Source organism: Castor canadensis, chromosome 14 (assembly GCF_047511655.1).
Source record: "Castor canadensis chromosome 14, mCasCan1.hap1v2, whole genome shotgun sequence".
In the NCBI taxonomy this organism is placed as follows: Eukaryota; Metazoa; Chordata; class Mammalia; order Rodentia; family Castoridae; genus Castor; species Castor canadensis.
In genome coordinates, this window is record NC_133399.1 from 92,904,391 (window position 1) to 92,924,489 (window position 20,099).

General features: G+C 35.2%; 1 protein-coding gene across 2 annotated transcripts in view; it reads left to right on the plus strand.

Moving 5' to 3' along the window:
- The window catches only part of Ddx60 (DExD/H-box helicase 60), a 105,921-nt gene that overhangs the window by 64,771 nt on the left and 21,051 nt on the right, over positions 1 to 20,099 (plus strand). For both annotated transcript variants that reach the window (XM_074055023.1, XM_074055024.1), the window contains 9 exons: positions 368 to 496; positions 1,036 to 1,160; positions 4,583 to 4,741; positions 9,870 to 10,017; positions 11,186 to 11,338; positions 13,682 to 13,786; positions 15,396 to 15,596; positions 17,158 to 17,262; positions 17,524 to 17,665. In XM_074055023.1, the coding sequence (XP_073911124.1) occupies positions 368 to 496; positions 1,036 to 1,160; positions 4,583 to 4,741; positions 9,870 to 10,017; positions 11,186 to 11,338; positions 13,682 to 13,786; positions 15,396 to 15,596; positions 17,158 to 17,262; positions 17,524 to 17,665 (1,267 nt within the window). The remainder of the gene's footprint in view (positions 1 to 367; positions 497 to 1,035; positions 1,161 to 4,582; positions 4,742 to 9,869; positions 10,018 to 11,185; positions 11,339 to 13,681; positions 13,787 to 15,395; positions 15,597 to 17,157; positions 17,263 to 17,523; positions 17,666 to 20,099) is intronic.

The window sequence follows — 20,099 nt, forward strand, 5'->3', positions numbered from 1 at the left end:
ATTCTTATTTTATTGAGTTTTTAAATGGTATTTTATTTAAATTCCTGAAAATATTTCTTCTTTCAAGTATTTTAATATTTTAGTCTTCCTTACACCTTGTATTTCTAGTCCTCTGAATTCTTTCATCACACTTGCCTCCTTTCTCTGTGTCCTGATTGCTGTTTATTTTATTCTTCAACTTGGATGCTCTGTATTCTTTCCTTTGAAGAGTCCACGCATACTAAAAGTTGTATATATTAGAAGCTATGGGGAGTTAAAAAGAAGTTCAACCATCTTGACCTCTTGAAATCCTGTCAGTGAAAAATAAAATTAAGGAATATCTTTGGATTTTCTTGCACAATTTGACTTTATGGTATTTGTTTTCCAGGAACTGTGTCCAGAGAACTTCATTCATTTTAAGGATAAAGTAGTCATTAAAAAGTTGGATGCTAGAAAGTATGAAGAGAGCTTAAAGGTGGAATTAACAAATTGGATTAAAAATGGCAATGAAGAGAAGGTAATTTTCATGTTTTTGCCAAAACTTTCTCTAGAGTCTATTGTTTTCTTGAATTGTATCATTTAATTAATACCATTTTTCAATGTTTATTTTAGAATTTTCAGTTGAACATGAGGTCTAGTGATTCTGAGACACAATAAGAAAGAAAGGAAAGAGGGAGCACTGTGTTGGAGATCCCAAGACCTCAAGCTTTAACTGGGGTCTGTAGACACGGGGGTGATTAGTGCTGGAAAACTGAGTTATGGGTTATTAACTTTCAGAAACTGGATTATGTGCCATCAACTCCTCCCACATGGTCAGACTGGGGCTCCTATTTTCTATGGCTCCAGAGGCTCCAGATCAGCAAGACCCTGCTGTATGTCAACAGTATAGGCTGTGATTCTTATCAACATACAAGCCGTGTTTTTTGGCCATCAGGTTTTTTAACTCCTTGTCTAGCCCCTATATCAAGATCACTACGGAACTACTTTAGCCAGAAGTGGTAATTCTGTCTTTGCTATACAGAACTTATTATATATATATCTAATTCACTGCTGCAGGCCAAAATGGTGCTGAGATATCTTCGTCCTCATTTGGGTTCTTATTCAGGAAACATGATGGACAAGTTCCCACTTCTTGTTGAAAAGCTAAGGAAAATTGAGAAGTTGCCCGCATTGTTTTTCATGTAAGTCATTGCATTCCATTTTCTAGTGTGATTTTCATTAAACTCCTTTTAAGGTGAGCAGAATTATAGGAATTTTCTTGTAGCAATATAGTATTTATTACTGTTTCTGTTATTCAAGTGCATATTCTTGTTTCAAAAGCACAACTTTCTAGTTAACTCGTTTTATAAAATATTTTAGTATGACATTAGAAATTATTTTGTTTATTATGTTACTGCATTTTTTTTGTTTTTACTGTAAACCTATTATAATTTTTTAGGTTTTATTCATTTTCAGTACCTACCTAGGTTCCTTGCAAAACAAATTGTGTGTATATACACTCAAGTATCCTACATAAAATTAAATTTTCTCACAAGATGCTAGAGTATTTATGGCCAGGATATTTTGGTATTTTTAATTTATAGAGATGAGAATGATGACCCACAGACACTGATAGCTTGCTAGATTTTATGTTATAGTATAAAGTAGCTTAGAATTGAATGTAGGAGTTTAGTTGATCTAGTTTTGATAAAATGACACCAGAGTAGAATTTATTGGATAACAATTTATATCCTGAATTAACACTGATAACATAGTTTATGATCAGATGAGAATACTTTATTTGCTGTCGATAATTTTAAACTATATTAAGTCATGGACTCTTCAGGTAAATAAAGCCACACATCTTGCTTTGGTGGTAAGGTTTAATGAAACCTGTTCACATGCAAACAGATCTATAGCAATGAATTATCATTGGTGATGTATATTCAAAACAATGATGATAAATGAATGTAAGATCACTTTATCTTTGGCGTTGGAACAAGGAAAACAAATTTCTGTACCATGAAGAACTTATGTAGTATACCTAGTTCACTTTGAAGAATGGTTATAGATGTTAGTTAGAAACAACACCCATTCTGTACCTCTGGGCTATTTCTGAAGGCTTAACTACAAAATGGAAATCCACAAAAAATAAATAGGGGAGGAAAAACTTTTCTTTGTTGCCCATAGGACTTTTCTGCTGGGTTTGAGAATTAAACTGAGGTGAGAGAGATGAAAGGAAAAAAGTACACAAATTAATGTAAAATAAATTTTATGGGTATGGAAGCCTTCATAAGGAAATGAAGACCCAAAGACACAGTTAAGGGTTGAACAGTTAATACAGAACTGGACAGAGAACAATAAGTTAAGAATATGTGACATAGCAAAGGGGCTATGGGCAGGGATAGTTAATTGGGTGGAAAAGTGACGAGGATGATAGGGTTAGTTTAACAAGGTTCATATAGATTTCCCTTAGCCTTATCTTCTTATCCTTGATAAAAGAATATTATTCTCCTTGTGGCATAAGAAGAACATTTTTCTCATTTGCATTTAATCTCCTGCTTTTCAGAAAAAAGAAGAAAGGTTAGAGTGATTTACTAGTACCTGCTGTTTTTCAAGTACTTTTAACAGAAAATAGGGAATATGATAGAGAAATATAGTTGAATTTTGCATTCTTAAAGTATTTGAAAAGGAGAATATTTAACAAAAGCATGAAAGACTTAATTCAAGCTCTTATGCAGTTTGGTAAAGTTCATCAAAAGATTTGGGATTTTTCTGGTTTCAAGTTGTACCTGTAAGAGTTTTTCAGATAGTCTAGTACCCATCAACCTTCTATAACCTAGTGTCCAGTAAAAAAAAAATATGTGGGATAAATTTAGTATTTGGAGCAATACCAGTGTGCACTTAATACAGGTCCAAGCTTGAATCCCACTTCTGCCTCCATTAGCTGGACAGCTACTTAATGCCTTTGAATCTTAGTTTTCTCATTTGCAATAATAAAACAATACATAGGGTTGGGATGAAGTTAAATAAAAATAGATCATGAAAGCACTTAATACAGTTCCACAAAGTATTACTAGCTAAGGTATAATCTCTGGCTCATATTTATTTTAATATAGGTTATGAGATTTAGGAGGCAAAATTATTTCCAAGTGAACTATGAAAATTATTGATTTATGATCAATTATTGACCGATTGTTCTACGATCGGTTACTTCCAATGACATATTATGATGAAAGTGACACTATTTAATAAAATAATATGTGTTTACACTCCAGTAACTTTAATGGAAAAAGGGAGCAATATAAGTCTACAGTTAGGAACATGTGATTGCAGGACAGACTCTGCCACATACAAGCTGTGTACCCTCAGGCAGGTCACTTAATCTCATATATCTCTATTTTTTAATCTGCAAAATAGGGATAATAAAACACAAATAATAATATGGATCATAGTGTTTTCCTCAAAGGATTGTTGTGAGTACCAAATGAGTTAATATATTTAAGCCAATTAGAATTGCATCTGAAAGTAGTTTGCATAATAGAAATGTTTACTGTTGTTATTATATTGTGTGCTATATCAAATTTCTTGCTATGTGTCATATGCTGTCACTTTCTTAATCCTTATTTTCACCAGTGTGCCAATTTATCTACTTTTCACTAGTTAGCCATGTTTCCTTTTAGTCATAGCTTTGTTTAGACTTTTTAAGAAAAGCCTGTTGCTTCATAGTTTAAATTTTAAAACTTTATTATATAGACCTAACCTATTATGTGCTGCAATCCACTCTGGCTAGTATAGTGATAATACCTATTGGCTACTTCTGTCCACAGCATTTTGCCAAGTTATAATGGCAAGATAAAACTTACATGAAAAATTTTTTAGTGCTCCTGTAAAAAAAAAAAAAAACCTTAGATTCCTGACACTGGGCAATTCATGCAATATGTAAACATGAGGAATGTTTGCTTTTACTTTTAGAAGCATTTTACTCTTCACAAATCAGGACAATTTGATCTGTAGCCTTTTGTTTAATTGACTGCTCAGATCTGAGAAGTCTAAATGGTTACAATCTGGATTAGGTCCATAGGTTAAGCCCCAAGGTGCCAAGAAGTCTGGACCACTCCATGCTTGGGCATTTACATTTCAGAAAGTATAAAGGCTAGACCTTGGAGACGTTTCTGGATTGTAAAAGTCATAACATCTGGGGTTTATGTGGTCCCTGGAAAGAAGCAGTTATGTTACAAAAGGTTGGGAGTGAGAAATTATTATTCTTTCCATTTTGCTAAAAGAACAAATTTTTGTTGACTAAAAACTTTTCACCTCCTCTTTCAGGAAAGTTAAGGAATATTCTGTATATAAATGAGGAAAATTCATTGTTCTCCTTGCCTGTGGAATTGCTGACTACTTTTATAGGAATAATTTCCAGGCATTCTTATTGCAGTGCCTTAGACAAAAAGTATGGGATGAGGGAAATTTACTGTTTTAATATAAGGTAGTAAAGAAGTGTGGGGGTACAGAACACCCACATTTCATACAGATATGTCAGGATAGTAGTAGTAGATGGAAATACTGAATTTTAGCTGTGATATTCTTTTCAAGGCAAGCATTCATTTCATTTTTTTTCCAGATTCAAGTTAGAAACTGTAGAAAAATGTGCTGATAGTGTGAAAAAATTCCTGGAGGAAAAAGAGATGAAGAAAAGGCCTCCTAAAGCAGATAAAGAAGCCCACATCATGGCTAATAAACTTAGAAAAGTTAAAAAATCCCTGGAGAAACAAAAGATAATGTAAGTATTTCACTAAACAAATTGATCACCAAAAGGCTAAAATATTTCACATGTTCCCACAGGAAACATGCATTGAATGTACTCAATAAAGAGGTTTGAGTCATTGCTTGGACTTACTTGCAAATTTGAAGAGGAGAATGTGGTAAAGCCAAGTGACCAAAACCATATATCCTTTAGTTGACTGATCAGTCTCATTTAAGAGTGGTAAGAGGTAGGTCCACACTTTCAATCTAAATAGATGATGTAGTCGACATGATCATCCAGCAAAATAACCACATCTGTGACCTGTGGGGAACAGATTAAAGCCTATGAGAACTGGACACAGCCAAGGCAAGATGCAGTTAAATGCTTTTACCTGTTGGCCGAGATAGGCACAGTCCTTGGCCATGAAACAGAAAAAAGCAGAACAGCTGCATCTCCTAAGTTTGTGTTCAGAGAAGCAGGAACACAGGTTCTCCTGTTAAAATGCCATGCTCTCCTCTGCTCCACCCTGTCTGCCGCTGTTTAGCTGAAGGAGGCCTGGGAGCTATTGCTTTTGCCTTTTGGGGGCTGTACTTTGGGCTTCTGGACTTTTTGCTTGGCTTTGGCTTTTTGCTTTGGGGGCTTTTTGCCTTTGAATATTGGAAAGAAGCTTTTACTTTGGGCTTTTTGGTATGGGAAGCTTTTGGAGGGGAAAAGAATTATTGAAGGGAAAAATTGCTGAAGGGAAAAGAATTGTTGAAGGGAAAATGCTAAAGGGAAAGTGCTACAGAGGGGTTGACAGAAAGTTTGCACTGAGAACTTTAACATAGGCTTCAGGAAGCAAAGCTGAGAAAGAACTTCATACATAGGCCTTAGGAAAGCTAAACTAAAGAAAAGCCAAAGAGAACAGGGGACAGTGCACAGTGCAAGTCTAGGGACCAAGTCTTTAAGGGTTATGCATAGGCAGTTTTTAGGCATGGATGCTGGCTTGCAAGAGCACCAGGGCTTTGAGAGAGCTAAAGAGAGATGGGACAGTGCAAGCCTGGGGGCAAAAGACTTGAGCAATTAAGCTAAAGATAAGCTAAGAGCAAACATGGGACAGTGGGAGCCTAAGGAAAGAGGTTTTAAGCAAGGTTTTAAGGAAGGCTTTAGAAGCGAGGTTTTAAAGAACTGCAAGGAGTACAGCCTTAAAGAATCAAGATGGAGAAGAGAAGCAAGAAGGGTTGTGGTGTGCATCAAGAGCCGAGCTTACAATACATCTGACCCCAACTATCTGTCTGTCTGTCTATTCTGTCTTTTCTAAAATCTCCAGTCACCCCCAGTTAAGCCCAGTTAGGTCCAGTAATAACCAAGAGCGAGAGAGAAAGCCTCACTCCAGCAAGGGAGGGAGTACAAGAAACAGGCCTACTTCAGTGACCCATGTGAACTCCTACTCTCAGTCACCCTACAGGATGCTTAAACATCATCCATACACATTGTCCTGGGTCACAAAATATCACAGTATGAGTCATAAAATGAACTTGGGAATGGATTGAAACATCAATTTTATATTGGTAAAACATTGCTATTGTGACTCCTCTTCTTTTTTCTCAATGTCTAATTCTGTCAATTCTAAGGCTCAAATATTTGTTCTTCCCTGTGGTCCTCTCCATCTGTAGTTGCTACCTGGGTTAGATACTTACCATGTCTTCACTGGATGATTGGAGAGGTCTTCTTTTTGGACCTCAGAGACTGAGGTTTACCACTCTTCAGTCTAGTCAACAAATGTTCTTGCAAATATTCAGAATAAATTATCCCATATTTAACATTTTTCCTTCTTCCTTGTATAGCCAATTAAGTCTAACTCTGAATTATTGATATTCCAACAAGTTTTGGTCTTTGTCTTCACTTTTTCAGTCTTTCTTCCTGCACTCCCCTCTTAGAATTGCTTAACATTTGTGGTGCTTCTTCCATAACCTTGTTCTTCCATCTCTTTCTTTCCATGGTCTGTCCTGTCTGCCCTCAGTGTCTTCCTTCCTGGTTGCTCACAAAATGTGTATTCATAAATTTTCTAATTCTTCTCTGAAGCTTGTCCTGATCCCCATCTTAGACTTAGTACCCTTTCTTCTGTGTTCTCCCACATTAGCTAGTAGATCAATTACTATAATGTATTTCTGTTGTTTGTTTGTAGGTTGAGCACCCTTTATCTGAAAATCCAAAATCCAAACTACTTTACAATCTGAAGCTTTTTGAGTGCTCACATGGCACTACAAGTGGAAAATTCCATACCATGAAACTTTGCTTCATTCACAAAATAATTAAAAATATTCTATAAAATTATCTCCAGGTGATGTGTATAAGGTATAAATGAATCATAAATAAATTAGGTGTTTAGACTTGGGTCCTGTCCTCAAATATCTCATTATGTATAGGCAAATATTCCAAAATCTGAAAAAAAATCATGTCCCAAGCATTTTGGATAAGTGGCACTTAAGCTGTATTTCTGTTTCCTAAACTTTAAGCTTCTTTACAAGAGGAACCATGTGTTTTCCATTTGGCATCTCTAGTGCTTAGCACATAGTAGAGCAGATAAAAATTGCTGCAGAAATAATTTTTAATTAAGAATATTGCCATAAATTAATTTTACAAGGGGGGGGGGCTCATTGTGGTGTTTATAGCATGTGGTATGATCAAATTCATCCCATCTACATTACTCTTTCTTAACTACCCTCCCTCCACCCTCCTTTTAAACAGTTTTTGGTGGGTTTCATTGTCCTATTTTCATACACACACACACACACACACACACACACACACACACAATGTATTTCTATAATATTCACCCTCTGTCACCCTATCCTTTCTCCTTCCTCCTGCCTGCTAGTGCTGAAAATAGTTCCTTTTATAGTCATGTCATGCTATTATTTTTTTTAGGTCTAAATTCTATATATGTGTGAGAACATGTGATATTTGTCTTTCTGACCTTTGCTTATATTGTTAATCAATTCCATTGATTTTCTTGCAAATAACATAATTTCATTCTTCTTTGGTTGAATAATAGTCCACTGTATATAAGTACCACATTTACTTTTTTATGATTTTAGTAACATATAATAGTTGTACAGGGGGATACATTGTGAAATTTACATATGGTCTTATAGTATATCTTAGAGTTACCACCTCCATCATTCTCCCTCTTCCTCCTATCCCCTTCTTAGAACAATTTCAACAGGTTTCATTCTTCTATTTTCATATATGGATACAAAACACATCCACCATATACACTCTCATTCCCCCTTTTCTTGTGTTCACCCCCTCCCACTGACACCCACCCCTGGAAAAGATTTATTTTTCCCTCCTGACCTTCATTTTTAAAAATTAAGTGTGTATCGAAAGTCCAAGGGGGTTTCTCCTTGGTACTCTGGTTCTGTATATATTGTGCTTTTATTACATATTCTTTAGACATTAGTTGTTGGGCCCTAGGCCGGCTCCTTATTTTGGCTATTCCAAATAGTGCTGCTATACACATGGATGTTCAAATATCTTTCTTGTGTGTAGGCTTACATTCAGAAATATTTTTGATTAAAGGGTAAATACTTCCCTTCAAGTTGAGATGAGCATTTAGAGCATCTCTGATTCAAATATTTCAAATTTTCTAGAGCAAGCTGGAATTTGCTGCTGGTTCTTCTGCTTATATTCCCTCTGCCTGTTTTCCTATTTCCTCTGCAGTATGGGAGGTGATAATCCCAGAAGGGAACAATGAAGAAGGTATAGTCTTTCTTAGTAACTAATGCCCTTTACAAAATTTTTCTTTGGGGCTCTAAGGACCACATTTCAAGTTGGATTATTGACTAACAATTTGAGCTATAACAATAAAGAGTATATCCATGTCTTATTCAACACTATCATTATACTGAGGGTAAGGGAGTATCTGTCTTGGGCTTTGTGCATTGGGAGTTACCACTCTGACCCTCCTCCATTTCCATAAAAGGAGAAGCCAGTGGAATTAAGGAGACATGCACACTCAGAGCTCACTCTCATCCTTTTAAGTTCCAGTTTATTATGAAGCCAGGAGGATAGAATGTACTTTATTTGATGGTTTGTTATCTTGATGAAAAATAAGCAGTGATATCTCTGTAAGTGCCTGGGTTCATGCTTTGCAAACATAGGACTGGGCCTTTCTATAGTCATGGCGTTCTTCCCTGAGTTAAGGATAAAGCTAGTTGGAGATGAGACTACTGGATGATGGAATACAAGTGAATTCATCTTCTCATGTTTAAAATTGTCTAATGTGCAGTTAAGAAACAGACTTAAAAATGAAGAAAGGGTAAGTGATCTGAGTGCATATAAAAGACTGCTATATTGTGGGATACTGTTGTTATTTTGAGAGTCTAAACCAGGTTTGTGGAGGGGTGTGTTAGCACAGATTTCCTAGTAGCACATCTTGCTGAGATAGGGGTATTTGTGGAAGTGTTTTTGAGGGAATTGTAAGGAAGAAAGTGAGGAAAGGAGGAAAGGATGGAGAAGAAGATAAGTAAGGATGTGGTTTTATAGAATATAACCTGAGCCTGGCTCTCCTGGAAGTCCTGGAATGCCACAGAATTGTCCCGCCTGAGTCAAAACAGCTGATTTTTATACTTCATATTAGTCAGGTATTGACTGTGGGGCACTTTTCCACCCGTGGGAGAGGCTGAAACCTCCCAGATGGCTCTCATTGGCTGAGAGCAATTCTCTAGGGAATGTGCAGCTGAGTGCCTTTAGCAACTAAAGTCAGAGCAGCTGTATCATCCTTTTCATGGAGGAAGGAGAATGTCCTGGAATTGGCAATGTGGAGCAAGGAAAACACCTTCCTTATTGTCAAGACAATTTCATGGAAAGTGAGGAAGAGCAAACACCAAATGGACAAGATCAAGCAAGATCATCTGGGAAAACTAGTGTTTGCATGTGGGCTACATCAAGAAAGAAAAGGAACATCACACAGAAAACACATTCATAATGAAATTATTTCAACTTACCATGAGTTTGCAATGCTGAAGAGCAGTTGTGTTAATGGAAGGAGACTCAATCATAACAGTATAGATGTGTTTAGCCATGAAAGTCTGATGGATAAGCATGGTATGGAATGTTTTGTGCTTTTTGTGGTGGTTGAATATGAATATTCATTTTTAAAAATTTTATTTTTGTAAAGCGATGAGAAAAGCCAGAAAAAACCCAGAAAACTGGATCAAAGCATAATACAGGAAGCTGAACATGATTATTTACTGAAAAGTCTAGAGAAGAACATGGAAATCCCTCAGGACTGCACGTATGCTGATCAAAAAGTGATGGATCCTGAGGTCAGCACTTAGCAGGAAATGGCTCTCCAGAGATTATGTCATTCACCAGTCAATGCTTCTTTGTTCTAGATAGTGTTCAACATAAGAACTCCATGCAATCCCTATCAGAATAGAAGTTTCTGTATAGGATCTTCTGACTACACACAACCCACCAGGGTTCTGCAGTACATAACTAAAAAGGAGAGGTTTAGGACTTGTAGAGACAGCATGTATTGTTTCATTATTTCATCCCATTATATTGTGTTTCACAGCCTGAATTCTAGACTTCAAATGAGAATATTCAAATACTATTCTTTAAATAATATTCAAAACATTTATCAAAATCAAAGGCTTTCTATTTTACAACAGAAACATTTTAGCAAGGAGGCATTGCAATATCTAAAAGTGGTTTGCCATTTTGTCCTTGCAACCTTTTTTTTGTTTTGCAAATTATATGTGCTTATGGTCGAAATTTGAAAACACAAATTAGTAACAAATGAAAGCAATGTCATTGCTTGAAAGTAATCATGGCCTTTCTGGTTGAACCTCTGGTCTCTTTTATCTATGGCTACACTTGGAGAAGTCTCTGTCTCTCTAGAGAGAATTCCTAAGGCCCCATAGTCACTTTATATCCTTCAGACAGGCAGATCCACACACTCACATCTTCCCTGGGTGTTTTACTTACTCTTGGTTAGATTTCTTCACCACAGGAAGTGGAGCAAGACTGAGACATGCATTGAAAGAATTGGGAAGATTTTTCTTATAGTTACTGTTGTTATCATAAAATGTACTTTTTAGTCATGTAGAGTCTATTTCTTTTTTTAAAAGTTTTATTTATGTATGTATTTTCTTTTTTTAGCTTATTTTTTATTATTATGTTATTATTGTACTGGGGGTACATTGTGACACTTAAAAAAGTGTCACTATATCATATTTGAATTCACTTCTTCCATCATTCTACTCCCCTCCACTGCCATTCCTGGAATAGTTTCAACAGATCTCATTTTTCCATTTTCATGCATGAGTACATAATTTTTCCACTACACCCTCAGGTCCTTCCCCCTTTTAACAGTTGCCTCATTAAGCCAAATTATTGTATGGTAGGCATGTTATTTTAACACGTTTTTGACTGATTTAAGTTAAAATTAGATAAAAATTATTGAAATTATTGAAACTTCTCTTCTTTTAGTCATTGCAGAAGGTGTTTGATCGAGTAAAATTTGAAAGAAAAGGTGACCTACTGAAAGCTTTGGCAAAAAGGGGCATTGGATATCATCATAGCTCCATGAGTGCCAAAGAAAAACAGTTGGTTGAAATTCTTTTCAGAAAAGGATTTATTAGGGTAGGTAAAATTTTTCACTCTTAATATTGAAGTTATGACTTTATGAAACTGAATGTTCATGAAAAGTAAAAATATAATCACCTTGTTTCTTGTATATTGTCCTATATTATTGTGACTGTATGTCCTTTAGCTAATTATGGAGTTTGAGGGGGCTTGTATCGGTCAGTATATCCCTTTTCATGTGAATAAAACTATTTCCTCAACAGGTATGTTTCTAAACATAATGTTTCTATTATGAAATGTACTTCTGTTGACCTTGGTACCACCTCTTGATTTTTTGTTTCCAATTTTATCTGCTATTTATATGATTTTGTATACAGATGTTGTTTCATGGGTTTGGAGGACATCTATAGTAGAGATTTGATCAGTTTTTTTTTCTAATGTAATAGCTGAAATAGAGCAAGAATATGTGCTTCTTAGGGCCTGTGATTAATGCTAGCAAGTTTTGAATATGCCAGTCCTAAATGATCTCTCTCCTGTCACTGATGGTGAACAAGAGCAAGATTAACTTTCCAACTAAACCCTTGCTGTTCTGCTTAGCATGTCCCATGAGGGTATGTGAGGATAGTCTGGAGAAATTCACAAAGAGGGTTTAGATAATTTCCTAGTGAATTTGAGTCTTAAGTAATATTTAAAACTAAACCCTGACTTCTAAAATTATTTATTTTAAATTTTGCATGGTATGTACTGTAGAAGACAGACAGAGAGAAAAAGAGAGAGAGAGAGGGAAGGAGAGAGGGAGGGAGTGATAGACCATGTTAGGCAGCATATTTCATCATAATAAGCTGCGTACTACAGAAAATTTACATCATAATTAAAGGACAATTTTGTTATCTAGAAAACCAAAAATATATCATTAACAACTTTGTTTAGCCTTTCTCTTAGTTAATAACAATTTATCAATTTACTTTAAAGGTTTATAACCATAGATAAAATTTTCTGCATTATTATGAATTGTGGGAAAGAGGCATATCTGTTTTGATAAACATAGCTTGTTCCTAAAATAGTATCTGTTTATTAGTAGATGCTCAACTATGAATAGTTTAATGAATGAATAACTAGATCACTTTAAAAAGCTACCATGATGAAAGTGGTGTGTGTCTTTGTTATAGAGAACATAGTTTAAAATTTATTGTTATGCTGAGTGAGCTACATTGTGACATTTACAAAAGTTCTTACAATGTATCAAATATATCCTACTTGAATTTATCCCCTCCACTATTCTCCTTCATCCCCTTCTCCACCCATTCCTGGAGTCCTTTCAACAGTATCATTTTTCCTTTTACATACATGTGTACTCAGTATTTGTGCTATATTCATTCACCTTCCTTCACCATTTCCCCGCCTCCTCCTCCCTCCCACTGGTACTAACCCCGCCCAGGCAGGGCTTGTTCTGCCCTCCTTAGAGAACACATTTTAAACAAGTATTTATTCTAGTGATTTTCTAAATTTAATGTTCTTATTTTCTCCATTTTTGTTCTTACTAAAGAACTTAGGAAAACATTTAATAAATGATATGCTGCATTTTGACAAATGAATAGACCTCAGTTACGGAATAATTAGAGAATATGACTGCATATCCTTAAATATTAACGTTAACCATAGCATATATGAAAATAAAAAGAGAAAGAGAGGACAAGTAGAAATGCCAAGCCTTACAAAATAATGAGATGTTAGATTGTCGAAGTAGGCTTCGGATTTTACCCTATTCCAATTGTCATAGAAAGTCAGAGGTTAAAAAAAAATTATTTTGCTCTTATGACTGAGATATGTTATTTCTATGTAACCTCAAAGCAATTTAGTAGACTAATGGCCCAGAAATTGGTTTGTGAAAGTGTGATGTCCTTATCATAAAAACTTCCCTTTCTAATAATTTTTTTGAAAATTTTGCTGAAACATTTACCATATGCCAGGTGCTCTTGGTGCTGGGGACACAAAGGTGACTGGTGCTTGGGTCTGGCATAAGAAAAATAAGCAAACAGGCACTATTATTGAGGTAGTTGTTAATATTAGGAAGATAAATAATGTGGGGGAGAGAGGTAGATAGTGATGGTACAGGATGAGTATTTTAGATGTGGCGGTCCAGAAATTCCTTTGTGACATGTGAGCAGACAACTGAAGGAATATATTCTGTGCAAAACAACCAGCATAGTAATGGCCCTGGCTTGAGAATGTGCTTGTCATGTTTGGGGACTAGAAAGAATAGCAATATGTTTAGTATGTTTCGCTTCTGTACCATGATTTAATCAAAGCTTAAAGACTTTTTAAATAACTTTATGGGAGGAAATACTTGCATTCTCTGAAAATGCTATTGCACAAAGTAATTATGTTATTCTCTTTTAGGTGGTGACTGCTACTGGAACACTTGCTTTAGGAATCAACATGCCTTGTAAATCTGTGATTTTTGCTCAAAACTCAGTCTATCTGGATGCTTTAAATTACAGACAGGTATTGCAATATTCACAAACTTGCTTAATGTATTGATAAGGTATAGCAATAAAATAGTAAATATATGTGAACTATTAATTTATACACATGCTACAATTCATCATCTAGCACACAGGTATTCATCCTTGCCTGGCTATCATATTTTAATTGTAGTATTGTAAAAATCACATGTGATCACTGTTAATCAGGTATATGACCTTGGATGATATATCCAAACTGTCTGTTCTTCCTTTCCTATCTCTAAAATATGGGTAATGATTACTGTTCTATGTCACATTAGTTGAACGAAGTGATTTATATATAAAAAAAAGATACATATCAAATGTTCTTGATAAACAATCACTTGTTCACTTATTGGGCAGAATACTTTCCACTCTGGAGTTATCTTTCATGTGTTCCTTTGATACTGACACACAATCTATTGCCAAGTTCACTTCATTAGTCTTCTGTAATGGTATTTGATTTTTACCTTGTAATCTCTGTACCCACCATCTTTTAGCATAGTCCTGGCTGTGTGTTAGTATACTGATTTCCTGGATTCTCTGTTGTCCTTATTTTATTATATCCTGCAGGCACTGTATCTTCATATAGTTTCCCTGGTCAGGAACATTTGTTTAGTATTTCTGCTGTCAGAATCAAATTTAGATATGTTACACCCAACATTTGAGTTTTTAATTAAAGTGCCTCCCTTCTTTCCTTTCAAAACAATTCTTGTTCTCCTCAAAGGCCTCATTTTTCCCAAATAGAACATTGTGATAATTCTCTGCCAATTCAATGCTCCCAGTCTTTTTCATTTCTTCCTGCTGCTATATTATACAGGAACTCTTCTTGTCTTTGGGAATCTTACTTTAGGGCTTTTGATCCAGAGTGTTAGTATATTTGGGTTGATGGACTCATAAATTGAAATGCCAGGATTTGAGTCTCAGATCTCCCACTCTGGCTGTTTGACTATGTGCCATTGTCTTATGGTTCTCATGCCCCAATTTCCACACAGAACAATGGGGATGGTAACTATGTATACTTCATATATTGTTGTGAATTCTGGATAAAAAAATAAAAAGAACTCACCACTTCTAAACACTTAATAAATGAGAATTAATTTAATTTGTGTAAAGAGTTTGTTCTTGCTTTTTACAAGTAGCAGTTCTGAATTTTATCTCACTCATGCATTTTCTTAATTTGTGTATAGCCTTTACTTTGTGATGCGTAGCTCAACACAGTTGTGTCTGAGAGAGGGTAGAACAGAAAGGGATCAGAGGAATAGGAAATGGGGAGGGAGAAAAAGCTGAGGGAGAAATAGCAGAGTTCAGCTTTAAGTGAACTTCAAATCAGGGTCTATTCTTTTGTTGTTGTTCTATATATCATCACACAAATTTCTGGTATAATTAATAGCATGAAATAAGTAGATAAGAATGATAAATGTCTTATTTAACAACTCTGTCTCAGTCATGGTAAATTTCCAAAGCTCTACATAACTAATATTCCTTTTAGTTAATTAAAGGTTAGACATAAGCATAGTTTACTCAAAAACAATGGAAAAGGCTTAGTTATATTAGGATAGGAAAAGTACTGAGAGAAATTTCACTTTGTGATTCTATTCCATTTCCAGATGTCTGGTCGTGCTGGAAGACGAGGTCAAGACTTGCTGGGAAATGTGTATTTCTTTGATATCCCAGTGGTCAAAATTGAAAAACTCATCAAATCCAAAGTTCCTGAGCTGAGGGGACAGTTCCCTTTCAGCGTATCACTGATCCTGCGACTCATGCTGCTGGCTGCCAAGGCAGATGACCCAGAGGATGGCAGAGCAAAGGTGCTGTGCTGGGCACTGCCTGGGGTTCAGCCTCCATCACTGGCTTGGCTGAAGTTGAGTCTCTTGTTCTTTGTAGAAGTCTGTATCAATAAGCCTTCACTTTCATCAGTCTTTCAATGCTGATTTTAATGCATCAAATATATCTATCTACCTATGTTGTAGGCATTTATCTTTATACCTATCTGTCTAAATTATCACATTTTTATTTATTGTTTGTATGTTTCCTGTTAGAATATAAGCACCCTAATGCCATGTTTATTTGTTTCCCTTACTTTCAAGTATAGGTATTCAATAAACATGTTACATGACAATGATTTTAAGAAAATTATCAATTTTCTTATGAAAAACTAATTTGTTGTAGGTTTTTTAATTTCTCACTTCTGAATGAAGATACATCTATGTAACTATGGTAGTTAGACAAGCAATAGGATGTATGAAATATCTTCTGGTGAGCTCTGTCCACCTAAGTCTTATTCAAATATCTTTTTATATCTGAGACTAGATGAATCATTTTTTGGTACAAATATTAGTATTAGTAGATCTTCATTTTATATAACTTTCCTAGGCTAAAAAACATCTTTTATTTCCACTCATCTTTCTGACACTATAAACTATAATATGCCATGTTTCGGGATTCTTACTACCTGTGATGTCGCCTCGATTGGCTTGAGGAACTCCTAGAGGATTAGTAAGGCACACTTCTGGGAGGGGCTATGAAAGTATTTCTAGAGATGATTGGCATGTAAGAGAGCCAGTGAGGCAGGGCTGGGGGAGGGAGGGAGACCCACTCTGAATGTGCATATTACCATACAATATGCTGGGGACCCAAATGAACAAAAGCAGCAGAAGGAAACCTGCCAGTGCAAGCTCCTTTCTGTCTCCCTTTGCCTGGCCACCACGAGGCGAGCAGCATGCTTTACCACAATGTCCCAGTGCTGTGATGTTCTGCCTCACCACAGGCCAAAGACTGAAACCTCTGAAATTGCAAGGCAAAATAAATCTTTCCTTCTTTAAGTTGTTTTACCTGGATATTTTGTCATAGTGTTGAAAGAACCATCTCAGTAAGACTTCAATAACACCTTTAAGGACATAGCAAACCACTCTGAGTTCCTCACCTGTTACTACTGTGCTGTTTCTGACTATTCCTTCTCTGATTAAATATGCACACAAGGGAGAAGAGGTTGTAGGAAAGACCATTTTTGGTGCTCTTAAATAACATATTCATATAGTAAGGGAGATGGAGACTAGACTCCTTCTCCTCGCTTCTTCCCACTTAATCCATTGGCTTTCTACTTTTTTTTTCTTCTAATGTGCTATAAGCTCTTAAACGGGAATGGCTTTTGTTATCAGATTGCTTGGAAATATGCTTCATTTTTGACAATTCTGTTTTATGTGCTCCGGGTTATAAAAAAAAAGATGTGCTATATAAGAACACAGTAAAGCATCATGAAATCTGAGTTTTTCATATTGCTGATATCTGTGTGGTGTAATCGAGGTGGATAATATACAAATATATTGCATATGCTTAACGTTGTGTGGATAAAAGTGCTCTTCTTTTTAGGTGATGTCAGTGCTAAAGCACTCATTGCTGTCCTTCAAGCAACCCAGAATCATGGAGATGTTAAAACTTTACTTCCTGTTTTCTGTGCAGTTCTTGGTGAAAGAGGTATAACTGTGTTTTGTTTTTTTGTGAAATAGATTTGCTACTGTCTAGATGTTTTTCCCATGTTGAACTAATTGTAGTCTTCAGAAGATTATATCACAATGATGAATATTTCATATACTTGATGTAATTATCAAAGTTGGGCTAAGTAATAGTTTTTAGTCTCTCATAGTGGCATTAAATACCTTTTAAACTGACAATTAATGTTATGAATTAATTGTGTGGTGAGTTTAGTCAAGCTAATATCTTATTTTTCGTCTTTAGGGCTATCTAGACCAAGAATGCAATCCTATGGGATTTGCTGGACTTGTGTCACACTTGCATTACCATGAGCCTTCTAACCTTGTTTTTGTTAGTTTTCTTGTAAGAGGTCTTTTCCATGATCTTTGTCAGCCAACTAAGAAAGGTAAGTGTGAGGCTTTAATATACACATATATGTTATATATATAAAACATATGCATATTATACCATATATAATATGTATATTCAAAAATAGCAACAGGTTTATAGAAAGGTAGAACTTCAGGAATAGGTTTTTTTCTAAAGAGGGATAAAAATGTTTAATTGTTGACATACATTGGCAAATTCAGTAATTCACATTGTAGTAGTAAGCAGGTGTACATGTCATTAGCAAATTAAGAACTTTCCAGATACCAACTAACCAGCAATCATAAGTTCTTGAAAATAGTGTAGAATTAGCATGGTGACATGCAATGAATGGGAGACTCAGTGGCTCTGGAGTACTTGTAGCTAGTTATATAAGCTTTTAACTAAAGAAAATGGAAATTTAATCAACATGTGCATATGGCATGCAAACTTAGTTTGTTTTTAAATATTGCATTTAAAAACATCATATCATTCCTATTCAAGGAAATTCCCTGGCATTTAAATAAAATTTGAAAACCAAATAGAAAAAAGGGAAGAGGATAGTAGTAAAGTAGTAAGAATCCATTTACCTAAAATTAAAGTGACGTAGAAATAGTTAAAGATCAGAGACAAATATATCACTTTAGGTAATTCCTTTATAGTGTCCTACTAAGTTGGGAATAAGGATTTTGTTATATATAAACGCTATCAAAAAAAGTATCAATTAAAAGACATGATCTCTGTGAACTGTGCGTTGAGTGACCAGGGTGAAAAATGTTGTGGAACCCAGAGCCCAGCAGCTCAGGCCCAGCAGCAACAGCCCCCCAAGACTCATCTTCCATGGTGTGTGTGCCGGGGGGATCTGCAGGAAGTTTCACAAACTAACACTGACTACCCAATTTCCCTGTTTACTACAGCATTCACCCATAGCTTTAACAATACACTTAAGATTGGGGGAGAAGGGTGCAGGGACAACTGTTTATTTTCTTGGAAATGTCTGTGCATATCACAATGTCCCCAGAGCCAAATTCCTTCCAACTTGATGAGAAAGCTCCTGATTAGTGAGTTGTGATGTTATTTTCCTCTAATTTTTGTACAGTCTTTGTTTGACTAGATACCACATTGACAGTTTCAGATGGAAGGCCAACATATCCTCTTCCATAGTGTCTCCTCCTGTCTTCTATTACTGATTATTTTGTTCTTGGCCCACACTTGCACTGATGGTGGTGGAGTTCCTGCAGTCCACTGCACTGCCCAAGAATATTTTTTCTATAAATAAAGTATAGTTAAGATATAGATATTTTAGATCCTCAAATTAGATGAAATAAGTACCTACTATATGGAGACAGCCATATTTTGTGACATCTGTTTTAAAATGTCAACTTCTTCAAAGTACCAACTTCAATGATTCCTTGCCTCCAGGATTCAGAACATACTGAATAAAACACAATTTTACAAAATATTTTCTTTAAATTACATCAAATATATGCTTATTATAGAAAAGGGACATAAGAAAACATCATGCTAAAAATAAATATTTATAAATAATTACATTATCCACAAATAATCACTAATAATATTTGTGAATTTTAAAATTTGAATATAATTGCATAGTATATTTAAGTAACTGGGATTATATTAGTCGTGTAATTTATAATCTTGGTTTCCCCTAAACATATTAAAATTTTGCCTATATATTTTTGTTAAGTCCATTTCATACATTCTTATTAAAACCTTTTGATTTCTAAGATAAAGCAATAAATTCCTTACATAATTTCCTTGGAATTAATGTTACCCTTTAATAGTTTTGCTTAAAGTTGTTATATTTCCTAATGCCTAGTGGATTCAATGCCTTTTACAGATTACTTTATCATTAGTTGGTAAAAACACTCTGCTTTGCACAATAGTGCTAGCCACTATGCTCTAAAAATGCATTGTTATGTGATACAAGGTACTCAGAAAATTCTGTTGCTCAAAAGTTCTGTAGGAGAAGAAATAATTTCATTTAATAGGAAGTATAGTTTACTTGTTGATGTGGGGGTGATGGGTGTATGTGGTTGCAAACATTAGTACAGAAACTTTGATAACTTTTTGTGGCAGATAATATGACTAGCATTATTTCAAAAATGAGGGGCACCGAAACACAGATAAATTAAAAATTGCCATGGCTCTTTACTTTTAATAAGTCAGAAAAAAGACTCAAATATAGCAATCTGACTCTCGGGACCAAGCAATTAAATGTCACAATTTTTTAGTCACTACAGTGTAGTGCCCATGAGCTATGGAGAGCAAAGTCATTCAAGTTGACAATAACTTAGTATCAATGGTAGGAAGGGACGATAACATAAGACTGGGAAATTATTTGTGGGCTGAAGTTTAGAAAGCCTTAAATGCCAACTTCAGAAAGTTGTATTTTTAAAAATCAGACATTGAGATATAAGAAATTTTTGAGTAGATGAAAGCAATATTATCAC